This window comes from Corvus brachyrhynchos, unplaced genomic scaffold, assembly GCF_000691975.1.
Source record: "Corvus brachyrhynchos isolate BGI_N302 unplaced genomic scaffold, ASM69197v1 scaffold8, whole genome shotgun sequence".
Taxonomy (NCBI): Eukaryota; Metazoa; Chordata; class Aves; order Passeriformes; family Corvidae; genus Corvus; species Corvus brachyrhynchos.
This window is the reverse complement of record NW_008240031.1, coordinates 2,701,103-2,716,908: the sequence shown is the minus strand read 5'-3', so window position 1 is coordinate 2,716,908 and position 15,806 is coordinate 2,701,103. Positions and strand designations below refer to the sequence as shown.

Here is a 15,806-nt window from a genome sequence, read left to right as displayed (position 1 = left end):
CCTGAGCCAGTGTTCTTACCTTTGTCAAAAGCCACATGTGGATGCTGATTTCTGTGCAAAGCTTTGATGCTACCCCAGGCTGCTCTTGATGGTCTATCAAAGGCAGATGTGGAATGAGGAGCATCACAGGTTTCCGGTGATATACAAAAGCACCAATTCAAAACATTAAAAAGGACACACAGTTCAGTCTCTCCTCTTGTACTTTCTTGTCCCCTACTCTCTGCTGCTGTCCTGGCAATTTGCATTGCTTCCCTCCAGCTCACTGCTGGACAGGTATCAGCAGGCTCCCTTCTCAGCACCTGCCACTGTAGGTACACTCAGGCAAGCATGGTCATCACACAGGTACTACTCAGTTTTTTGGCAGATGTCAGGTCCCTTGTCCAACCAGCAGCTTGCCACGGGCTGTATCAGGAGCTGGAGTGAGGGTGGGGTGCTGCAAGGCACCCATGCCACATCCCTCTTTCCCCCTGCAGCTCCTTGGCAGCAGCAGGGTACTGCCTGGTCCCCATCACCACTGCAGCACACACCACTCCCAGCTGTGGATCTGTCAGATCCCTTCTCCATAAACATCTCATCTTTGATAAAACATATCACTGGGTTCACAAGGTTGTCAGGCCCCAACCCAAAAGGCTTTTCTAAGACTTTGTCTTTGTGATTTACAGTCATCCTTTACCATCACCCAAAAGAGGATGGACCTCGGTGAGATCGTTGTGACTGAACATCACAGTGAGAGGGAGCTCTACGAGAAGGAGGTGCCAAGAGCCCAGGACCTGCCGTGGAGAGGTGGAAACTGGATCCACCATGGCTTTGGGTATCTCACAGGAGAAATGAAGGAATATGGAGAGTGGATGAAAAGTAAGCAGAAGGAGGTGTTTGGAGGTCTCTGGCTGGGGATATCCATATTTCCAACAGTACTCCCAGTGAAGCATGTTTCAACCCCTGAGGCAGACCATGGTCCAAGCTCATTGCAAACTCTGGCCTTTTAATTATCTCACTCTCAGAAAGAATACCTCACTGCACCCTCTGGTCATCACCATGGCTGCATGCAAAATTTGACACAGTCCTAGGATGTCTTTCACACTTAATCAGTTACATGTCATTATTATCACGTCACATGGCGATGCCCAGAATCACACATCAGAAGTGGGGGATGAATCTCATCTGTAACTGCCTTGGATCAGCCACTGCCTCTCATCCACATGTGGGCTGATGATGGGGAATTGCCTCCTGATAGAGGCAGAGACTCTTGAGTTCCCAGCCTTGGGGGAGTAATAAGCACTGCGGGTGTTACAAAGCCATAAAACAGATGCCAAGACTGATCTCAAAGGTTCACTGTCCACACAGGAACAATGCATGAGCAGACAGTCCAATTACTGGCAGCGAGGGTTTGAGAGGCTGTGTAAGGCTGTGGGCCCTCTGTCAAGGCTAGGGTTGTTAGCAGTACAGCTCCAGGCCAGTGTGATCCCCAGACACAGGAGAATATCTCCTCCTTTCTCTTTACTCCAGTCGTCCGTGCTTTGTAGACAGCTTTTCTTACTCCATGTTCTGGAAAGCTTTGGCCACTGTCCTCTGGTTATATTTGAGTTTTTGCAGATAATACTTGTGTCTGAAACTAAGTGTATTGCTGATGCCTGTTGCATCAGCACCAAATACTAATAAATATATAAATAATAATACCTCAACACCAAATACTAAATAAAATTAATTCAGACAAGCCTGGTCATTTTACTCTAAGGAGCCCCTTCCTCATCCTCCTCCTCCTCGTTCCTCCTCCTTAATGCTGCCTGGAAGGAGTTCTTAGGAATAAGTCATTGCCCATATTCAGAAAGAACCCTCGTACCTTATGCTGCATCTAATGAACAATCTAATTAACACAATTAATTTCAAATCTTGAAGGAGATAAAAGTTGCATATGCACATTGCACGAACATCTGAATATCTTGCACATGCAAGCAGCTCCCCTTTCCCGTCCATTCTCTTTGTACCATCCTTTAATAACAGACAGTGGTTCAGAAATGGTTGCAGTTTTCCCTGAGGAGAGGCAGAAGAAAAATTCAAGTCAATTTGCAGAAGGAGAACCAGCTTCAAAAAGTTATTGCAGTGGCCTCATCCCATCTTCCCCCTGCACTCACCTGAGGTATCTGTGCTTGGTGTCTGTTTGCTCTGCCCAGGTTCAATAACCTTCTCTAAAGAGAAAGAACTCTTTGTCCTCTGGAAATGCCTCTTTGCCCTGAGTACAGTCCAAGCTATAATTACTGTTTTCTAATTTAGGTTCTTTAGCTCCTGAAATACTTCTTAGACACTTTTGACCCCATCTCCTATATCCACCATACCTCCATGTTCAGGGTTGCTGATCTTCTTCCTAAAACAGCAAAATTTTTTCCTTTTCTTATTTTCCTATATATGTACAAAGTAGTTTCAGAGTTCTTCTCTGTATTTGAATTATACACCAAAAAGAATCTGTCTCCTTATTAGATTTATAGCAGAACCTAAAGTGATCTACCATGAAAGTAATCCTTTGACTGTTGTCTGACCACCACAAATAAATCACCTGTTTTTCTGTCCCTCCATGAATTTTACAGCAGTGCCCAGTCCATCCCTATTAATTCTCAAGTGCCAGATACAAAATATGAGACAACAACTAATCAGAGCCTTGTTTTATAGAACTGTTAACACATCACCTCTGCTCTGTGCCCAGAAAGGGGCTGCAGAGGTTGTTCTTTGCTAAAATGATGCCTTTTTAACAGTGTTTTCCTTTGATGTCCTCCAGACAAGCCCTTAATGGTTCAGCTGGTGGACTGGATCTTGCGAGGGACCTCTCAGGTGATGTTTGTCAACAACCCTTTCAGCGGGCTGATCATTTTAGTGGGACTTTTCGTCCAGAACCCCTGGTGGATGCTCACAGGCTGCACTGGTACCACTGTGTCCACCTTAACTGCGCTGGCCCTCAGTCAGGACAGGTAGGTGGCACCTTGTGTCTTCGTGCACTTAACAAAAATTGATGGCTGTGATATCTGGAGCCCACTGATGGGTCACTGATTCTTGTTAGAAGACTCAGGTGAAGGCAGAGCTGTGGCTCAAGAAGAGCTGGCCTGTCCCTGTGTCTGTCTGTCTTCCTGAAAACAGACAGTTCTCTCTCTTTGATAGCCATTGTCACAACCGTGCAGGTCCTTTGAGCCACAAGGACGCCCCTAGACCATCATCATCCAGCAGTCCCCAAATCTTCCCCTTCCACACACCACTGCAAGGCAGTACATCAGTAATCGCACTGTTTTTTCATCCCTTCACCAGGGGCAGGACACTTAAAATTGCATTTCAGTGGGTCCCAGTGATGGGCCACCCTCAGCAGAGCTTTCTACCTTGCAATTGCTTCCATCACAGGTCATCCATCGCAGCCGGGCTGCACGGCTACAACGGGATCCTGGTGGGGCTGCTCATGGCCGTCTACTCTGACAAAGGGGATTACTACTGGTGGCTTCTCTCCCCCGTGGCAGTGATATCAATGGCCTGGTAAGTGCCACTGCTCCTCCTAGTTCTCAAAGGATGGGTCTGGCTACAAACAGCTCAGACACACTGAGGCCCCCTCTGCCCTACACCAGTAACTCCAGGCTTGATGGCACTGGAGAGTTGTGTTCGTCAACACACAGAGCTCGTGGGGGCTGTGGTAGGAGTTGAGGGCACAGAAACACTGATTATAGCAAACAGGCAAAGCAGCCCCACCCCAGTCCTCTGAAAATGGCCCTCAGAAGCACGACATACGCGGGTTGGAGGTCATTGCACCCAACACCACAATGCTTCTTCCTCATCCAGGCCCTAAATCAACCCTGTGCTCATCCTGAATTCAATATTCCCCTTCTCAGATATGCAACCGGTCATGAGCAAATTTAATTCCTCCAAGTAGCTCCAAAGGACAGGCTATGTCCTTCCAGGATTAAATTTTGCCATTTTTAAATATGGATCAGAACAGCACTGCAGAATCTATTTAACAGCCTTAACTGAAATTAATTTAATAGTAACATTTTAATCACTGTAAGCAGTAAGATGCAAGCCATTATTGGATTTTCACTGCTTTTAAGATCAGATTTGTTTTATATTTCATTTCTTTATTCTTTCTCAGCAAAGGTCATCTTGTAACAATCTCTCAAAACCCAGGACATGTTGCGAGAATGTTTGGATTGTCTTATCTGCCAGAATTCCTTGAGGCTTTTTGTTTAAAATTTTCTTCATTGTTTAGTTCACAAGACTTGAGGGTAGAGCTGAAATATTTTAAAATCAGACACTTCAGTGATTTTTTAACTGATACTTTGAATTTCAGCTTTAGAAGTCAGCATTTATTTAACTGTTTCCTTTTTTCCTGACAAGATGTGTAAGTGACAGAAGCTTTGTATTTCAGCACAGAAATTAGGACACCATTTTCACTGAAGTACTGATTTTTTTTTTTCCCTGCAGCTGCAAGCAAGGAAATCTGTAAACCCCATTGGGAACCAAACTTGTCAAAGAAAGAATAGGCTTCATCTGAGATTACACAGGGAGAACAAAGCATTTTTCCCACTGATAGTATCTATACAGCAGGACACAAGATGTTGCTTTTGAAATGTCAAATAATTTGGGTGGGGTGTTTTTTTATTATAACCAGCTTAATGACCTTCTAGGGCTCACATGCAGCTCCTTGAAAAATTAAAGTCTTTAAATTGATTTTTTATAAACTGTAATGTTCACTGCCACTTGGAGCTGACCGTAAGAGCTATTTAGCTCACCTCTTTTGGAAGAGCTCAGCTGGAAGGAGAACACAGGTCATTTCCACCAAGGACTGGCCAGTTCTTCTCTTCCTTGAGCTTTCTGGGCCCCAAGAAAATCAGATATCACCTTGCCAACATGCTCCCATAAAGTCCTCCATGTAGGACACACACTTCAAGTGGAAATCAGGCAGTGTGGAAATGCCCCAAGAAGGTCAGGCAAAGTTTCTACCCCAGGTTCTACAGACAAGAACTTTGGAAAAGGTCATGGTATTTCAAGGTTTACATGGTTTTTGTGTTCTGACTCTAGGTTGAGTGTCACCCCAAGTACTTTAGATGCTAAAAATATTCAATCAAGCTTTTTAAAAACAAGTCTCAGTTTTCAGGAAATGCTGTATGATTTTGGATGGTGCCTGGGCAGCACAAAATGACATAGTCAAGGTCTGAGTGATGTTTGGTACCAACACCCTTCCCAGCTCTTCTACAGTGGTGGCTCCATCTTATACTCTGTTGGGCCTCATAGTCCCCAAAATTAGTGTCTAACATAGTAAATATTTCCACCCTTCTTAATGGAAGATTTTCCATCCCCTTTGATCACCTCTTCTGCTCTATTTCTCTTCCAGAGCCATCCCCTGATACCTTTCAAACTGTTTAAAAAAAAAAACAAAACAAACAAACAAGCAAACAAAAAAGGCAAATTGGGTAATTTCCAACTCCCTCTTGCCTCCTCAAGACAGCAGCTTTTTTAGACCATCTAAAGTTCTCCACAGTTCTTCACGTGACATTCCCAAAATCTCCTTTTCTGTTTCTTGTTCAAATTTTCAGCTGAATAGGAAGTCAGATTGCCTGTCTCTGTCCATGCTCAAACATTGTATTGGATGCATGCATGGATGTGAGAGTATTTTTTTCAGAAAGATGAACAGCTTTCTATAACGCTTTGTTTGACGCATATTAAGGGATTCACCACCTGGAGTTGCTAAAAGGAACAGTATTGGCTTTTAATTGCCAAAATTACCATTTTGTGACCATGTTTCACCACTATAAATTGAGATGAACAAATTACAATTGTATTTCTTCTCCTGTTCTCAGCCCAGTCCTGTCCAGTGCTCTGGGATCCATCTTCAGCAAATGGGACCTTCCTGTTCTCACTCTGCCCTTCAACATTGTGGTGACCCTGTACCTGGCAGCCACAGGACACTACAACCCCTTCTTCCCCACAACCCTCATCAAGCCTGTAGCTGCAGTGCCCAATATCACCTGGTCTGCCATCAACGTGCCACTGGTAAGCTTCACACCTACAAGTTTATGGTATTTCACTGAAAAAGTGAGCAGGAAGGCGTTCACCTCTGGATGACACTTTCCCGTGGGTCAGAAGGTGTCAGGAGCAACTCACAGAAATACATGGCTTGGTTCTGTGCAAAGAGAGCAGTGCCACAGAATCCCTTGTTGATCCAGCAGAAAAGTTGGTGGAGCCTTAGGGAACAGAAAACCTTAGCCTCTCATTCCAATCAAACTTGGGTTGTCCCAAAACGAGTCTTGAGTATACATCCAGAACACATCTGGATATGCCCTCCTGCTGTCCAGATATGGTTGAAGAAGCATCAGCAGCACAGTCAGTGGCAATATGAAAATTCAGAGGAAACATCAGGATTTCAAAGTGCCAGAAACTCATTTATACCCAATCCCCTCATGTCTAGGTCTAGCTCTCTGGAGGGTCACCTTCCCAAAGGAGAACAAGGGTAACTGATCCAGAGGGTTGTGGTCAGTGGCTCAGAGTCCCAGTGGACATCAGGGACAGGTGGTGCTCCTCAGGGCTCCATATGGGCACCAGTGTTATTGAATATCTTCATCAATGACACAAAGGCATCAAGGGCACCCTCAGCAAATTTGCAGATGACACCAGGCTGAGAGGTGCAGCTGACACCTGGAGGATGAGGTGACATCCAGAGGGACCTGGACAGGCTGGGGAAGTGGCCCATGGGAACCTCTGAGGTTTAACAAGGCCAAGTGCTGGAGCTGCACCTGGGTCAGGGTAACACCCAGGATCAATCCAGGCTGGGATAAGCAGAGGGAGCAGCCCCAGGAGAAGGACCTGGGGGTGCCGTGGGGGAGAGCTGGACCTGCCCTGCCCCTGAACCCGGGGCGGACCCCCAGCGTGGGCAGCAGGGGAGGGGGGATTCTGCCCTTCTGACCCGCTCAGGGGAGACCCCACCTGCAGAGCTGCCCCAGCCCTGGGGAACAACAGCACAAGGACCTGGAGCTGCTGCAGCCAGTCCAGAGGAGGCACCAAGGTGATCAGAGGGCTGGAGCATATCTTGTATAAGAAAAGGCTGAGGGAATTGGGTTTATTCTGCCTGGAAAAAGAGAAGGCTTTGGAGTGGCCTAACTAAGGCCTTCCAATACCAGGAGAGATTGTATAGGAAAGACGGAGGGAGACTATTTACAAGAGCCTGGAGGGACATTTGAAGCCATTCCCTCCAAGGAGAATTGGCTTCAATTTCAAAGAGAGTAAGTTTAGATTAGATATTAGGAAAAAACTCTTCCCTCTGGGGGTGGTGAGGCCCTGGCACAGGTTTCCCAGAAAAGCTGTGGCTGCCCCTGGATCCCTGGAAGTGTCCAAGCCCAGGTTGGAGGGAGCTTGGAGGCACCTGGTCTAGTGGAAGGTGTCCCTGCCCATGGCAGGGGGTGGAATGAGATGATCTCTAAGGTCCCTTCTAACCTAAACCATTCTATAACTCTATGACTTTACCCAGAGTCCAACTCAGAGCCAGGGTTCCTTCCTTCCCTTTTCAGCCAATAGCCTGGACAAAAAACTGCTGTGTCCCTCAGGGCACAGACAGACAATAACAAGCCCTTTTCTGCCACCTGCTGCAGCTCTTACAATCCATCCCAGTTGGTGTTGGTCAAGTGTATGGTTGTGGAAACCCCTGGACTGGAGGCATTTTCCTTGTGGCTCTGCTCATCTCCTCCCCACTGATTTGTTTACATGCTGCAATTGGATCAGCTGTGGGGATGTTTGCAGGTAAGAAATACTGACCAAATCATTTTTGCAGCTAAGGTATCTTGAGCCAAGCCAGATTCTGCTCAGACTTTACAGTCTTGGCAGTAGCTGGGACAAGACTGTCATTTTTCAAACTCTCTAAATTTGAAAGCTCTTTCTAAAGGTCACGCAGCACAGTGAAGGCAAGAACAGAAGCAGGTTTTCTTTAAACTTTGCATTTGTTATTAGATTTGTCTCTCAGGAAAGTGGCTTGTTCCACCTTGCTTAACCCTTCAGCCACTGGGTGTGATGAATCCCATAGAGATCACAGGAAAACATAGAGAAAGAGTTTCAGAAGTGATCTCTTGCCACCACAATTATTTAAATTACCACCACAAGCAAAGGTCTGCCTCAGAACTAATCAGCCAAGGAAAAGAAAGACTTTTCTGGGATGCAGTTTGCTCAATCCTGCTGTGGATTTCTCAAAATACCTAAATGAAGGCCACTAAAAATATCCTGTCTCTCCACTAACCAGAGAGAAACAATATTAAGAGACTTGAATCAGACCCTAGAGGTCTGAAAACATTAAGGAAACCATTAATGAAAACATTAATGCCACTTAAGTGGCTGATTTTAATAAGAACAGATGATGGAATAAGTGTAGTCTGACTCCTTGGAAAAGGCAGTGATCCAACAAGTGCTCTGTGCTCTGAAGCACTCTTTACAAGATGTGAGCTGTCTTGTATTTGTGTTTTTAAACAAGACTGTCCACAATTTGTATGACTAAGAGCATATGGCAGGTCTTGTAGAGGTGTGACATTCAGTCTAGAAGGGAAAGGTCAGGGGGAAGTTTCTGGGGACAAGTATGGTAATAAAACAGAGAACAGATGAGGACAATATAGCAGGAAATGCATTAATCTTACAACTGTCAGGAAGGTGGCCGGGGCACTACATGTTGAACTCTCCTTTTCGCTGTTACTCCTGAATCCCATAAGAAATCCTGCAGAAGTTTCTGAGAGGTCAGATTTGAAGCAGACCCTCAGCTCCCATCCCCGTGGAGAATTTCCACTGCACAGATGAAGTGACCACCTCCAGTAACTAGACCATACCTCACAAAGGTCACTAGGAAGAGATGGAAAACTCTGCTTGTTCCCACAAAGGCATGAAGTTGTGCCTCTGATATTCAAAATCAGGGTATGTATGAGGTTTAAACAAGTGTGTGAGTACAGCTTTCTGCAAGGAGGACACCCAGGTCCTGCCTGGATTCTGGGTGGATCCTCCACCTGTGTGTGTGGATACATCACACTCGGTGAATACACAGAAAGTTTTGTCTGAATGAAACCTTTGAGACTGGGCCAAATTCCACTGCAGGGACATTATCAGAGCTCCAAAATAATGAGCCTCCTTCAACCTCCTGTGCTCATGTGCGTGTGTGAGCACAGATAAACACATTGATGTTATGAGGAAGAGATGACAGACTCCTCCTGCAGGTACCTCTCACGCCTGACCTCACAGCCTTGTCCTTTGTCTCGCAGCCCTGAGCATTGCATCCCCGTTTGACAGCATCTACCTTGGCTTACACAACTACAACTGCGCCCTGGCCTGCATCGCCGTCGGGGGCATGTTCTACGCCCTGACCTGGCAGACCCATTTACTGTCACTTGCCTGTGGTGAGTATCCCTTACATAAAGGGAAGGCAAAAATTTGTGCAGCCAGGCAGCTTATGAGGAGTGCAGGTTTAGTCAACCATCGCTCTGTCTATCCCAAGAGCAGGTACTGTGCAAGAGTTGTTTCTCTGGTGGCATCAGCGTTGGGCTTGACTGTGCGAGTACAGAGAGAAGAGTGTTAGAGCCTGATAGCATGGAAACATCTAGAAAGGGTGGAAGCACTGATTGTGAGATGAACACAAGCTAATCCATGAGCATGTTTAACAAATTAGCAACTCAACAGTTTCACAGAAGCAGCCTTTTCATAATTATATGTATCACTGGAGGAAGTGGGTCATAAGAAGAGAGCTGTTGCATCAGGCCAGTTTAAAATCGACCCACCTGACAACCCCACCTCCAACAGGAGCCCAAACCAGGCACTATGGGAAGAGTTTAAGACAAGAAATTTGCCATTTAAGACATTCCTGTGAAGATTTACCCAGGCTCCAGTTATCTTTATCTCAGTGTCCTGAGGACAGTTTCTGGATTTCTCAGTAGCTTTTCCTTCTCTGACTTAGTCTTTGGGTACCTGACCTCGCCTCCTGTTCAGCCATCCCTGGCATCCAGGGGCAAGGAGTCCCCCTGCTAACTGGCTGTGGTGTGAAGCCATAGGACAGAGAATTTCTGAAAGTCCAGTTCTACTGAAGAATTTCTGCAATTCCCACTGCATGTGGGTCAGGTCATGCCAAATAATAGAAATAGAAATTAAAGATTAGAGAAATGCCACCATCACTTGCTCTTGACAAAACCATGTTCTTCATTTCCCACCCATCTCTACAGAGCAGAGAGGGTGAAATGTAGCCACAGAATCATTTGGGTTGGAAAATACCTCTAAAATCATCAAGTCCAACCATGCCTCCAGCCCTGCCAAGGCCACCACTAACCTATGTCCCCAGGTGCCACGTCCACACAGCTGCTAAGCCCTCCAAAGATGGGAACTTCACCACTGCCCTGGGCAGGTCCAGCCAGGCCTGGACAACCCTTTGTGTGAATAAATTTTTCCCTAATATTCAACATAAACCTCCCCTGGTGCATCTTGAGGCCATTTTCTCTTGGGACATTTCAACTAATTGTTGAATTCTAGCAGTGACCCTCACACCAGGTAGCTGGGAAGATATTTTGCTGTGCATTTGGACAATGTAGCTATTTTTTATATTTTCTTTGGAGAATTGAGCAACATTTTTTTCATCCTGAGCTCTCTTTGGTCTTCTCTTCTCAGCTTTATTTTGTGCCTACTCCGGAGCAGCTCTTGCTAATGCCCTTTCTGTGGTAAGTATGGGGTTTTGTGTTTTACTTGGTTTCTTTTATTTATTTGTTTTAACTGCATTTTGATTCATTCCGATATAATGTTAAGGAAATGCCTCAAAATTCTTCATGTCATCTTTGACAACACTGAAATGAGAATGCTGCAGCCAGCTGTGCAAACTCTCAATTGTGTCCCTCAAGACTTTATATCTGATAATAAGATTTCAAAGACCTTTGGAGCATATTATCCGCAACAGGGTTGTGCATGTATATGTGAGTTACAGCAACAGCATACGGTTTGAGATTAAATACTTAGTTGAAAATTATCTTTCAGCAATTCCAAATGATCTAAATTTTCATTTTCTTCTTTCAAAGTCTTTCTCCAACCCTGCCCACAGATATTACTGAAGTTTGAACTGGGTATGAGAACTAAAATGAGGGGGAGACTGTTCTCTTAAGTACAAAGTTATTATATTTGGACAAATCAAGAAAGGAGTGAAGACAGAAATGCCAGGCTTTGTTTCTTCTTTAAGATCTGAGAGATTAAAACAAAACCATATTATAATTAAATTGATTTTCTAACTTAAAAGAAAAAAAAGGATTAGAACTAGCAGCTCCATGCACTAAATGTTTTCATCTGGCACCCTCTCAGTACCGTGTAGGTCCCTGCATATGGGCTGCTTTAAGCACACCTGCTTTTGGGAGGCATCAGGAAGGACATCCACTTTTTATCCCTGCGATCTTGCTTTTGGCAGACCTCAATTCAGATCAAGAGGTGGGGGAACAGAGAGGGCTGAGGGTTGGATGTGATGCCAGTGACATATAATCATTGGGCAGAGTGAATATTCATGAATAATACCCTCAATACATGACATTTCACAGAGCAGAGAGGGTAGAATTTGGCTCTTTTATTAGAGAATTCAAGTGTCTGCGTGTGAGCTGGGTGTCTTGGCTTTCATTGCAGTCACCAGAGCTCTGAAGCCTGATTCAGTTGCTTCAGCATTGGTGCCAGGTTCCATTCAGCACCAAAATTGAAGCTGCACCTCTTACAGGGCTGAGGTCTGCAGTGTCAGATGCTTTGTGCAGCCCCAACACACCCCAGGTGAGCTACAGACCTCTGTGTGGGCAGCTGAACTGACACGTGGTAGCCACTGTGCCTTCAGGGAAAACACAGACCCTCCCAGCGTCCCAAACGCAAGAATTTAGCCGCAGGCAGATGTAAGCAGAGAGACCAAAAAGCGGTACCAAAGTGCACCCCTCTGTCTGTTCTGTCCCCTCCCAGCTCGGGCTGCCAGTCTGCACCTGGCCTTTCTGCCTCTCTGCGCTCCTCTTCCTGCTGCTCAGCTCAGAAAACCCGGCCATCTACAGAATGCCCCTCTGCAAAGTCACCCACCCAGAAGCCAACCGGATCTACTACCTGAAGATGAAGAGAAGGGCCTCGGAGAGCAGGAGGGAAGAGCAGAAGCGAAAGGAGCAGAAACCTTCTGACAGCTCAAAAATAAGCACTGGGGGCACCCCCCTGTGCACCCCCAAGAGCCGCCACGCTCACTGATTTCAGGTACACACAACTGTGCAATTTGGGGGCAGCTTGTCAAACGTCACCCAGGCACAGCACAGCCACAAAGACCACTTTTGCCAGCCATCTGCAGGCTGGGGATTCAGCATTCCACACTGGAGAAATCATGGTTTGCCCTTGAGCTAAGCTTTCCAAAAAGCACTCAGGTAACATAATAACAGCTGCCTTATCAATCCACTGGCTGTTAACTTGAAAGTCACCTCTTATCAATGATAATTATAAGAATAGGCAGAAGAACATTAAAGCTGATGAGAGGCATTTAATTTCAGAGGTGTAATTTAACAAAATAAATATGCTGAGAAGGCATTGGTGTCTAATAATAATAAATAATGTAAGAACTAAGTCAAGAGCTGCACTTCAAATTAAGAAAATGTATATTTGAAAGTGAAATAAACAGACTGTTCTCTTCCTTTCTTGTGTGCCATCAGTATCTAACCCTTTTAATACCACTTTACAGCTACAACACGCACAGGTAAATACTCTTACAGAGCACATCCTGTAGCACTTTCAGTGCCATCTCCTGGCTCCTCATTAAGTGCCAAGGCAATGAATACATATGCTTTAATCAGACTAGAAGAGTGACTAGCTAGCAGCGATCAAACATTCTTCTTCTCCTGGAATAATTTTCTGTCTTACAAATAGAAGGTTTCTCTCTCCTGCTGATTGCAGGATAGCAAGTCTGAATCCCTACACACATCCAGTGGGAAACAGGAAAACTTCATGTAAAGAATGGGATAAATGTTTACTGCTGGTGGCAGTTTTTTCTCTCCCTTTCCTAGAGGGGCAGATACTGTCCATTCAACCATGAGAAATTAACAAGTGAAAGGTTTCCACTGCCACTTTATGCCTCCTCCAAGCCCTTACAACAGGGAAGTTCCAACTGCTCCAAGGAGGATTTTCTCAGGAACCTTTTCCAAAACCTCTGTGAAGGAAGCCTGACAGAAAGGGTTCCTCAATCTAAAGTTGTTGTATGTAGTCAGTTTGAAATCACAGACCCAAAGGATGTGAAGATTTAAAATCCAAAGGGACTGTGCAACCACAAACACTCACACTGTCCTCTCTGCCTCGTGATGTAGGGCTGTTTTGCAGATGCATGTGAGCATTTTTGAGCAGGTGGGATCCCAGCTCCAAACCCCACTTTTTTAAAAGGTGAGCCTGTGTGCTGCTCATGGAATTATTTGTGCCTTTATCACCAAAAATCCAGCAGCAGCAGCATCTGCCTGCCCCTCTAAATGTCCCCTAGGAGCAGCATCCAAGATTGAATTCATCCTGGGAGACAAAAAACATGGTGTTGTTTATGTTCAGATTGGTTTCTGTTAAACAGGTGAGGCCATTCCAGGAACTCTGGAAAAATTTAGGTCCTACTTCGTCCTCTGTCTGCCAAGACACCCTTTGAGCCATGACTTTAGCAAACCAACGCTAGCAAGTGAAACAGTCTCTCATGGTCACTACAAACTGCAAGATCAGGGACATCCCCCTGTTGCTGCTGCTGTAGAGAGCCAAAGAAAGGCAGAACAACACAGGAGGTAACACACAACTGCCTGAAGACCTTCTACAGCAGTCAATGAAATACGAAGCACATAGAAACTAGAAGAGCCTATTCATGCACAGTTTAATTTAGCTCATGCACAGTCCAGCGTTAGAGAAATATTTGAATAGCAGCAATAGAAAGTTACTGCAAAAACTACTGCAAAATAATGCTAGAGTCATATATGTGAAGAAAAACCCCAACTGCAGTTAGTTATGCCCAACACATTTGTTTTCCTAAAAACAAAAGTGAAGCCCAGGCACAATATGGCTATTGGAAAGGATTTGTCATATAAGTGCCACTGCAAGCATTAATTCCTCAGCCACAAGAAAATCCATCCTGAAATCAATTAGTAAAGCAATTTCTAGAGTTGAAGCCCTTCCATAAAAAATAGAGTATAAACAGCTTTTTTAAGTCTCTAGCTAATCAAAGAATTTGAGTAACTATAGCCAGTACTAATAATTCTTGAAAACAGGCAAGACAAATCAAGTGTCTCCTGCAAGGGAGCAGCAGACAATAAAATAACTAACTGAAGCTATCAGTGGTAGCCCAGCAGCCTGATACCTATAGAGTTCTATAAAAATTTTCATTAAGAGAGATAAAATGTATAGTTTTCAGTGGGACTAATAATTTTGAGACAGCTCCCAGAGATCTAACATAAAATAAATATGACCATTAAAGGAGAAAAAAAAAAGCCTCTTCTGTAGTTACCCCCCGGAAAAAAAAAAAAAAAAAAAAAAAACACCCTTCTTCTGTAGTAAGACCCGCCACTCAACCCAGCTCACCTCCACCTTAAATAATGTTAAATAAATGTTCCTGTACAAACCAATACCTGGCCTAGCCATAGCACATGAAAGAACCAACCTCCTAAAAATTTGCCTTCAAAAATTAAAAAGCAGAACAGATTAAGCAAAGTGAAGGATCCGTAAGAGAGCTCGCCAGTGAACAAAGACAATTCTGTTATAACTGGTCCTCAGTCTAAAAAATAGTATATGCACTATGTAGTTCCAAGAAAAATGCTTACCTTATTGCTCCAAATATAATTTTTCTTACTCTTGTGTTTGCTTCATACCCCATAAAATAAAAAAAAATGCATCTTTGCTCTTCTGTAGACTTCAGTGCTTCTGTTGACAAGATCAGTCACAGAACTCATACAGGAAAAGCTGGGGCAAGTCCTTTGGATGTGCTGGCTTGGGTATTGGTGGTTCCAGGATGACTTACCACTTAGTGACTCTTCATGAACAATTAGCAAAGTTGCAGGAGGGAACATGGAGGGAAGGGATTTGCTTTTCCCATGGACATTGTTTGTAGCAGAGGACCTGCACTGGAGCATCCTAGCTGCTGGAGCATGAAGTTTCCCTCCTGATTCATAGAATCACAGAATCCTTTAGACTGGAAGAGCCCTCTAAGATCCTCAAGGCCAACCATTCCTGCCAAGCCCACCACTAACCCATGTCCCCATGGGCCACATCCACACGGATTTTAAATCCCCCCAAGGACAGGGGCTCCATCACTGCCTCGGGCAGCCTGTCAGTGTTTGACAGCCCTTTCCACAATGATGTTTTTCCTGATATCCAGTCTAAAATCGGTTTCCATCATCTGGTCTTTTTTGAGACACAACCACCTCCTCACATACCACAGGGATGAAGAGCAGACGGGAAGAACAGCACAGGTGGAGACCACAACAGGAGGTGGTGACAGCAGGGAGGACGCCCAAAGCTGCAGACCTGGAAAACCCAGTGCTGTGCTTCCAAACAGTAATGGGGAGAAGTGGCTGCAGCATTGCACAGGCCAGGCAAAGCATGGTGGGTTAAAGCCTGATGAACAGATTTCCTTGCTCTTATCTACTCTCAAGAAACCAGTGCTGCTTTGCAGCAGAGCCTGCGCCCTACTCCCTGTTCAACTCTGCTGTAAGCTTAAAATAAAAATAGTCTTTTTTTCTGCAACACAACATCTCTTCTTCCCATACCTACTAGTATTCAGTGCAGGTAGGAGCCTGCAATCATCAGACACAGGGAGAGTGTGCGTCCCGTCC

The 15,806-nt window shown here is 44.9% G+C and overlaps 1 protein-coding gene across 1 annotated transcript; it reads left to right on the top strand.

Moving 5' to 3' along the window:
- The first annotated feature begins 673 nt into the window (after positions 1 to 673).
- On the top strand, positions 674 to 12,628 carry LOC103622060 (urea transporter 2). The gene is made up of 8 exons (XM_017743725.1): positions 674 to 855; positions 2,771 to 2,960; positions 3,382 to 3,510; positions 5,826 to 6,018; positions 7,611 to 7,758; positions 9,252 to 9,386; positions 10,642 to 10,691; positions 11,950 to 12,628. Exons 1-8 carry the CDS (start codon positions 690 to 692, stop codon positions 12,217 to 12,219), a joined length of 1,281 nt encoding a protein of 426 aa, XP_017599214.1. The 5' UTR covers positions 674 to 689; the 3' UTR covers positions 12,220 to 12,628.
- The last annotated feature ends 3,178 nt before the right edge of the window (positions 12,629 to 15,806 follow it).

Excerpts from the sequence above, each read along its gene's own strand:
- LOC103622060 (XM_017743725.1), top strand. The coding sequence starts at position 690 with ATGGACCTCGGTGAGATCGTTGTGACTGAACATCACAGTGAGAGGGAG. Across the intron at positions 856-2,770 it reads ATATGGAGAGTGGATGAAAA|ACAAGCCCTTAATGGTTCAG; the intron begins GTAAGCAGAAGG and ends GATGTCCTCCAG. Across the intron at positions 9,387-10,641 it reads TTTACTGTCACTTGCCTGTG|CTTTATTTTGTGCCTACTCC; the intron begins GTGAGTATCCCT and ends TTCTCTTCTCAG.